At 38.2% G+C, this 8,876-nt stretch overlaps 1 protein-coding gene across 1 annotated transcript; it reads left to right on the forward strand.

Moving 5' to 3' along the window:
* Nucleotides 1-640: 640 nt before the first annotated feature.
* On the forward strand, nucleotides 641-8,479 carry lif.L (LIF, interleukin 6 family cytokine L homeolog). Its single transcript, XM_018260451.2, has 3 exons — nucleotides 641-1,771; nucleotides 2,741-2,925; nucleotides 6,071-8,479. Exons 1-3 carry the CDS (start codon nucleotides 1,756-1,758, stop codon nucleotides 6,518-6,520), a joined length of 651 nt encoding a protein of 216 aa, XP_018115940.1. The 5' UTR covers nucleotides 641-1,755; the 3' UTR covers nucleotides 6,521-8,479.
* Nucleotides 8,480-8,876: the final 397 nt, after the last annotated feature.

Below are 8,876 nucleotides of genomic sequence, written 5' to 3' on the forward strand. Positions count from 1 at the left end.
AAATGCGGATTTTACTGAACGTTACCTCTTTCGCCAGCGCTGCCTTTGCCACCTCAGACCAGGTGAAGTGCCGTAAAGTAGCTAGATCTTCCTCAATCTTCTGTCACCTACATCTTATTCTGTGAGCCGAAAATGAAATGAAGTACAAAAACCGCTGGCGACTTTTCCTTTTTTGACAGTGACTGCAAAAGTCCTGACTTGAACTTTTTTTTGTGTAATTAGTTTCCCCCATACATTTTCAAACATATGGAAAATTAATTTTACAGTGGGCACATGTGTAGGGCACTATAATAACTTTATTGTCTTTATTAAGGTTCCCTGGACATGTGTTTTTAGAAGTGGAATTTGTAAGTATTTGCACCAACATTTAACATAAAGACGTCCATACAACTTTAAATTTCCCACCCTATGCAAATTGACCTAAGCGCAAGATCACTAGCGAATTTTCACTAGGCACAAATGAACGCTAGAGGGGGGTGGGCCCTGGTGAGTGACGCGCAGCCGTGCCCCCACTCCCCTCCGTATGGCCCGCATTTCAGTGTCGGGGGGCCCTGAGGGGGTGCGGGCCCTGGTCCGCTCGCACCCCCTGCTCCCCCGGTAGTTCCACCACTGCGCATCTTAGCTATGAAATGCTCGCAATGCTGAAGTACCGCTATCAAAAAGTCGCCAGCTTTCAGCGCCCATGACAAAACGCAGCATATTAGTGAATTGGCGTAGTCTTAGCGTATTTGCACCTTGCGAAGTGTTGCAACGGATGCTGGCAAAAATTCGCCACTTGGTAAATATGCCCCTAAATGTTAACTCAAAAGCAAACAACTCCTTTAAAGGCACTCTTGCTTCATTGTGATTGGAGAGCTGATTATGAGAGCATCTTAGCAGGGAAAGTGGTATGGCAGCTCTTAGTCATGTACTTAAAAAGGGCATATAAATATTGCTGCACGGGTGGGGAACGTCCTTCTTCTACCTGAAATGGATTGACAGAAGATAATGATGCTGAGGGATGGCGCATTTCCCGTCTGTGGCAAATTGTCAGTATCGTTTCCCTAAAAAAATTCCAAGTAATGTAAAGATGTAGCCAAGCCCAGGCATGCCCCTGCTCTGCTCTATAATCCATCCCTGCCACTTTGGGAAATGCTGCTGTGGCTCGTTGCCCTGTAGCGCGCATGCGCCAGTTCCACTACAACTCCCAGCACCCCTTACCCCAGGAGTGGTTGTTCAGCTGTGTGTGAAAGCACTAGGAATTGACAGGTGTAAATTGTCAGCGAACAAAACAAAAGAACAGAAACGTTTTATCCACGTGTATAATGAGACTTGATTAAACGTTCCACTCAACTGCAACAGCTTTGGCTCCCCCCAGGCCATGTCGGGAGTCGTAGTCGCAAGTGAGACATCCCTCTCATTCATCGCTGCAGACAGATTACTTGCGGTGACTCAATCCAAAAGAAAAAAAAAAAGTGGTGACTCAGTATCTGTCACTTTGTTTTCCATCCTCATAGACTTTCCATAGGATGAGGGGAAAACCCTGAGATAAGCTCCTGAGCCCCCTGACTCTCCCCATAGCGTTCAGCGGCAACATCCTACTCACTCTGAAACTCCACGCACTTTCCCTGGGCCAGCGCTGATTGGCTGAGAGCGGAGAGGCAACAGGCGCTGCTATTTAAGTCATGCCTAGTTTTGGGACAAATTTAAAGTCATCTCTTCAAGCATCAGCCATACAGACGTCTCTGCCCCAAAGGAATTGCGACTACTAATAGGATGAGGCACATGCCAGGTAACTTCCGCCCCTCGCCGAGCGATTTCTGCCTTGTCTAGGTGCGATTTGTACCATGAGTCTGGCTGATGGAGCAAGCTGACATACCAGGCATTTTGAACATTTTTTAGTCAAAAGGCTGAAGCCTGGGATTTGCTGGCACGAGTATTCAGCCTGTAGATTGATTGCACAAGCACACTCCTGCTCCTTATGCTCCTTGTGCTCAGAAGCGCACAGTCACAGCAACTTTATTCACTTTTGATTACAAGCGATTTAAAGCGTCTGCATGGGGGTAGATTTGCACCGGGTACTCGTATAGGACAGCGTTAGACATAAAGACAGGCCAGTTTATTGCTAGCATACAGACTAGTGCCTCGGATAAAGCGCAGCCAACTCCAAGTGATGTCAAAAGCGCCGAGCGCGTCTCTGTCTCCTGCTCTTACACGTCACAGGAGGAAAGTGAGACTTGCAGCAGGTAGGGCCGCTGGATCCTGGACCACTCAGCACTATTTTTACTAAGCATGTTCCTTTGCATTGCTTAAAGCTGTTTGGGCTGGAAGCAATTTCTTAAACTTGAAAAGATTCAGGAGATCATAAATGCATCCCCCCAGCCTGAGCAAAAGTAACTTTCCCATGATACATATATCTATCTATCATCTATCTATATAAATGCCATGTATTAGTTTATTGTTAACGTAGAGCAGATAACATACTGTGCATATACATTTAATACATACTAAAATGTAGATTCAGTTATGTGGGATGTTGGCTGATCAAACCCACCTTGGAAGGCTGCTGATGCTGATGTGCATTTTATACAACCGTGCAATGCACCCATAGTGACTTTTGTACTGGTGCAGAAACCATCTGGTGTTGCTTTCATACTCCAAGCAATGTTACCATGCAGCAGGGAGAATAGACATATCTTTTGTCATCAGGAAGAAAACATGAGCTGAATAATCTGTAACATATGTTTTTTCTCTGGAACAGGAATTGTGCAACTGCTGATTCTCCAGTGTTGGTGTCTGGTGATTATAACGGCGATGCCATTAGACTTTAAAGGGGAAATCTGCTCAAACTCCGACTGCAATGACAACACCACCTACATTTGGCACCAGATCCATAATAAGATAAAAGAGCTGGCGTCCGGAGCAAGACATCTGTTTGAGAAATATGTAAGAACCTCTCTGTACAGTAATCTTTATAGAAATTAGTGATCTTTTCCTGCTACAAAAATATAAAAAAACAGATACAGCTAATATGTGTGTGTATATATATATATATATATATATATATATATATATATATATATATATATATATATATATATATATATATATATAACCTGAATCAGACACTTGCACTCTGAACCAGTCTTCCATAAACGTGGGTGCAGGGTCAAAGTATTTATGTAAAGTTCAAGAGGACCCGCACTCCTTGGTTAGTGAACCAAAAATATCTTTATTTTTCAAACTTGTGCACAAGTTTGAAAAATAAAGATATTTTTGGTTCACTAACCAAGGAGTGCGGATCCTCTTGAACATTATATATATATATATATATATATATATATATATATATATATATATATATATATATATATATATATATATATATATATATATATATATATATATATATAGAGTGAATAAAGTACCCCCTCTTGTAAATTATAAGGATATTATAAGTTACCGACAAGTTTCATGACCATATAAAAACACGAGGCCAAAGGCCGAGTGTTTTTATACGGTCATGGAACTCCGAGGTAACTTCTAATATCCTCATATTTTGCAGCTGGGGTACTTTATTATTATAATACACAAGTTTTAATGAATCATGTGACAGAAATGACATCAGAACTCACAGTTTATAAGGATATCATTTACAAGATATTCAGATATTCAGGGCTTTTTGTGTATTATATATATATATATATATATATATATATATATGTATATATATATATATATATATATACACACATATATAAAATATACACAAAAGCCCTGAATATCTTGTAGATTATATCCTTATAAATGGTGAGTTCTGATGTCATTTCTGTCACATGACTCACTGAAACTTGTGTTTTATAGTAAAAAAATAAACTACCCCCTGTTACAAAATGTTAGGATATCAGGTCAACTAAGATTTGTATGGCCTGTATAAGGGTGAAGACCCACAGAGGTACTAGTAGCAGCTACATGTCACAGCTACAAAATAGACAACAGTGAGAATTGGCTTTGCTTAGACCTTACATGTGGATTAGCAGAGCAAAGTCTCAGTATTCTCTATGGCAGGGTATTTTCGTAGCCACAACAAGTAGCTGCTACTAGTAGTTCTGTGTATCCTCACCCTAAAGTTGTTTTCCTCATGAGGCAACTTCAGGCAACTTCAGAAAACCAAAGCAACACTTATGCCATCCCACTGGCAATTTACATTCTTGCCGATGGGAAGGCTTATTCGGGAGACTAGTCACCCATAGTAGCAAAGATTTATTGCAGGCGACTTCCATATGCCAAACCCTAAGAGGTCATAGAACTCCTTGGTGACTTATACTTTACAACAGTGGGTACATTATTTTATATATATATATATATATATATATATATATATATATATATATATATATATATATATATATATATTGGATCATTTAAGAGCACTCACGGGTGTTGTGAAAAGTACTTTTTTATTGGAGTGTTACAATCTACCCCACATCAACGCGTTTCGGTTCTCTCTGAACCGTCGTCAGGATGCAGAGAGAACCGAAACGCGTTGATGTGGGGTAGATTGTAACACTCCAATAAAAAAGTACTTTTCACAACACCCGTGAGTGCTCTTAAATGATCCAATATGCAAACCTTTGAAGTAGCACCCGGGGCTTGATGTTTTGAGGGAGTGCCGGTTCTACTATACCATTATATATATATATATATATATATTTGTACAAACTGGAGTGGAGCGGTGTCCCTGTCTCGAACTTAGTCCATATCCTGGACAAAATATATATCAAAACAAAAAAGTCCAGACCAATGTAGTGAATAAAAGAAAATTGCTTTATCTGAAACTCTGCAACGTTTCGAAGCTCCCGCTTCTTTGTCAAGCAGTATATACTGCGGGAGCTTCGAAACGTTGCAGAGTTTCAGATAAAGCAATTTTCTTTTATTCACTACATTGGTCTGGACTTTTTTGTTTTGATATATATATATCTATATATATATATATATATATATATCTATATATATATCTATATATCTATATATATATATCTATCATACACAAGTCCCACAGATATCCTATAAATTCTGTCAGTTATAATAGGTACTAAGGGATGTAATTTGTAATTTTTCACATGACTTGTGTATTATACAAAATAATGTCCCCTTTTTGTAAAATATGAGACTTTTAGAAGAGGAATTATTTATATAGTTCTTTTCTGCCATGTGACAAAACACTGTTCAGCTGTAGCAGTATGCAGGAACTACAAGCTCAGTTGAGGGACCAAAAAATTCCTTGCAGTTGCATGTAAAGCCCTGTTCATTACTGGCCCAAGGTACTTACATCAACATGTGTTCCTTGCACTTCCATATAGCTCTGCTTGGAACCACTGCCTGCCTCCTGTTGATGGAGCTCCAGGGTTCTTACAGTGCCCTGTATTTATTGATAGAGGCAGTTGTGGCTAAAGAATTGTACACAGATGCAATCTGTGATGCATTGTGGCACCTTGCACTCGAAAATGACCCAATTAATGACTTGCAAAGGGCAGCTTTTTTTAATGTCTTGCACAATGTAAGATTAATTTTCATTAGATTTAAGTGCTGGTGTCATTTATGGAACTGTGTTTTCACCCTGGCAGGGGGGGTCACAATGTGCACTCTGGGAATTGTATGAGTATAACATTTGTGTTATGTTATATTTACAGTGATAAAATAGTAACTGGGTCTCATAGCCAAACATTTTTTTTGGAGGGGAAGATTATCGACTTTGCATGCATATATTGAGATTTATTTACTTTTGTGCTTCCAGGAGCTTCTAGGGCTATTATTTATTTTTTATGCCCCATGGTCACTGGCCAATCCAGAACATAACAAAGCTTCCCTTTCCCATTTAATTAGTTAACCCAGAGGCCAATGATTCAGATCCATATAGTAGGACCATAGGTTTGTGTGGTCAGATTTCACAAAGTCTGCTAAAAAGACAAAAGTCCAATCAGTTGGACAACCTGAACACTGATCCTCTTGTAATTGATACATTAGTTACTATGCAAAAAAATACAAATGTTTATTTCTATTTGGAGTAACAGTCTGTATTCTTCAACAGTATGAAGGTCAAGGCTTCAAAAGCAAAACAGTTGACAAGTTCACGGTGAATGTACACTTTCCAAAGTTTAATGCAACCAACTCTTCGGAGGAAAATAAGGCTACTGAGCTTTTCAGAATCTTCAGTTATGTCTCTGCTGCTCTCGGCAACATCACCAACGCCCAGAATAAAATGAATTCCAAAAATAAATCACTACTCAGTGAACTAGGAAAAACCTTTAGCGGAGTCAAGGGAATTCTATCCAATCTGTCCTGTTTTCTTTGCAAAAAGTACCATGTATCTCACGTGAGTGTACACTATGGTCCTCCTTTACAGGACGATAGTTTTAAACAAAAGGCACAAGGTTGCAAAATGCTTGAAAAATACCAACATTTCATTCATCAAGCAGTCAATGCAACTATAATCAATCACCCGTATGAGAGTGAAACGCAAAATCCTTCAATGCCTTAAATTTCAGGCACTATGAAAGCACTATGAAAGTAACTTAATTGGGACATACTGTAAGCTGGAACTACACAAGACCAGGAATACTACTGTAGGTAGGCCGGAGGATAATATAGTGATAGATGTGCCAATTAGACACGGAATGAGCAGTTCAGGGAATATGCTGTAGACTAGAGCCAAGATCCAGCTGGTAAAGTCAGAAGCTTAACTGCATGATGGGAACTGATGCAACAATCCACCAACCATCTGGAAGAGACTGCACTTAATAATGGATTACTGAGCAGTATGGATTATTATCTGACTTTCATTGCTTCTTCTTCCAAATGAGAAAAATATTGAAGTCTTCCAAAAAAATAAAAAAGGCATGTGATGAAAAGAAACCCTAATTGAATCAAGCCAGATTCAAGTATTGCATGAATGTATGGGTTGTTGGAACCCAGCTTTGAAAAGGTATCATTTTAAAAAGGGGACACATTTTGTGATAGTTGTGAAGAGGAAAATTAATGTACAAAAGCATTACTTTTCATTGTCACCTACAATGGCTTAGCAGAAAAGTATAAAATGTAATACTATAGTATTATAGTAATTATATTCAGACCCAATACGGTTGTCATCGATGCTTGAGCCCCAAAGGATATCTAGAACGTTTTGTTTGCTTCCCAATCTTGCTCTTATTCAGAGACCCAGCACTTATAAACATCATCAGCCTCAGTCACATTAAAATAATGAGAGACTGGTGATGGGGGTCACATGAACCAGCAAAGGTTTTTGTACTGAAATTTTACATTCCATGTTCATTTTGTACTGAAATTGTACATTCCATGTTTATTTATGTATTTATTCTAGGTTTATTTAAGTTATATTATCCTTTTGTAAGTTTTGGTTTCTGGGATTGTTTACAGTTCAGGTACTTTTTTTTCAGTGGTTTACCAAAAAGGATTTATTTAAGTTATTTATTTTATTTATTATTTATATAATTTATGTTGACGTCCGTAAAATTTGTATATTAAGTAACAAGAGGTAATACAGGAACCTAAAACTGTAATGCAAATTATACAAAACTATAGGCTTTATTTGCGCAATTGCAGTCCTTAAGCACCATGATGCACTTTTTGTGTGCACTTTGGAGCGAATTGGACACAGTTGTGCTGAAAATAATTTGTTTTGGGATGTTGTCATTTCCAGTTCTCGCCATAAAAATTATGTCTGTACCTGACTCTTTAGGCACAAGTGCTCTGCATCTTTTGATACAGGCGGCTGTGGGAACCCTGGAACTACCGTCACCTTGGAGTTGGTGGTAGCTTAAGGGTTCCCCTACGTCAGTAGGTATAGGGAAACCCTGGGGAGTATTGGCTCTTTGTGCTTAAACACAAGTGCACAGAGTGGCTTTGGACTTAAGTACTTTGTGCAACTACAATTATGGTTTGTAAATAAGCCCTAATGTGTTCTTCCTAAACAGGGTGTATCATCCAATATCACTTAAATATAAAGCAGTTATGCCAGTAAAAACTGATGAAATACCCATGAAGCTGAGTGCAACACATTATAGTAGCTACTGGAATCACAAGAGTGTCTGTCTCAGAATGTCTCAATCTCAAAATGTAGTGTGTGCTGCGCTGCCTGTTTACAACTACATTTCCTGAATTCTTGAAACACTAGCAGTTAATTGGTTTTCATTAAAAGAAAAAAAACTCTTCCAATATATTAATTCAACCTATATTGCTTTTTCCCTAAATGTGAGCTCATTCAGCAGCTGTATGGGTTCATTTAGTATTAACCACTTGTTATTTAGTATAAACATGGACTGTACAGTGATTGCTGAATTACAAACAGCACGTGCCTTTAAAGTAAATGTACAGGAACAAATACAGAATGTTACATTGTTTCTAATGTGTTATGATGTTGAGATATTTATAAATATTTATTTTTTTTATTTTTACAATAAAATATTTATTTTGAAGCTGATTTGCGTGCATTCATTTTACTGAAACCAATATCTTCAATGTATTTTTTTAATTGCATTAATGGTATTAATTTATTGGATGCCGTTCCTTCTCCTTTAAGTGGTTTCTTAGGGTTCAATTGTTTTAGACTGCTAATAGCAGGCTTGGGTCAATAACTATTTTGAAGGCCCAGAGTGTCAGAGACCCTTACTCTCTATACAATTTCTTTGCACTTCCTAATGTAAACTGCAGAGGTGCTTAGAGAAGTTCCAATCATAAATTATTTTTATGGGTTTAGATCCCCTTTAGATAGAGGATAGGTAACAAGCAAATATGATTGATGCTGTATACACTCAAATAAAATATTTGTCAGTGCAGTACCAACCCCAGCATTCCTCCTGGACAAATTTTCATTTGAA

The sequence above is a fragment of the Xenopus laevis genome, chromosome 1L (genome assembly GCF_017654675.1).
Source record: "Xenopus laevis strain J_2021 chromosome 1L, Xenopus_laevis_v10.1, whole genome shotgun sequence".
Taxonomy (NCBI): Eukaryota; Metazoa; Chordata; class Amphibia; order Anura; family Pipidae; genus Xenopus; species Xenopus laevis.

Bases quoted from the DNA above. Each gene is read 5' to 3' on its own strand.
- lif.L (XM_018260451.2), top strand. The intron at 2,926-6,070 runs GTAAGAACCTCT...ATTCTTCAACAG, and splicing joins GACATCTGTTTGAGAAATAT to TATGAAGGTCAAGGCTTCAA.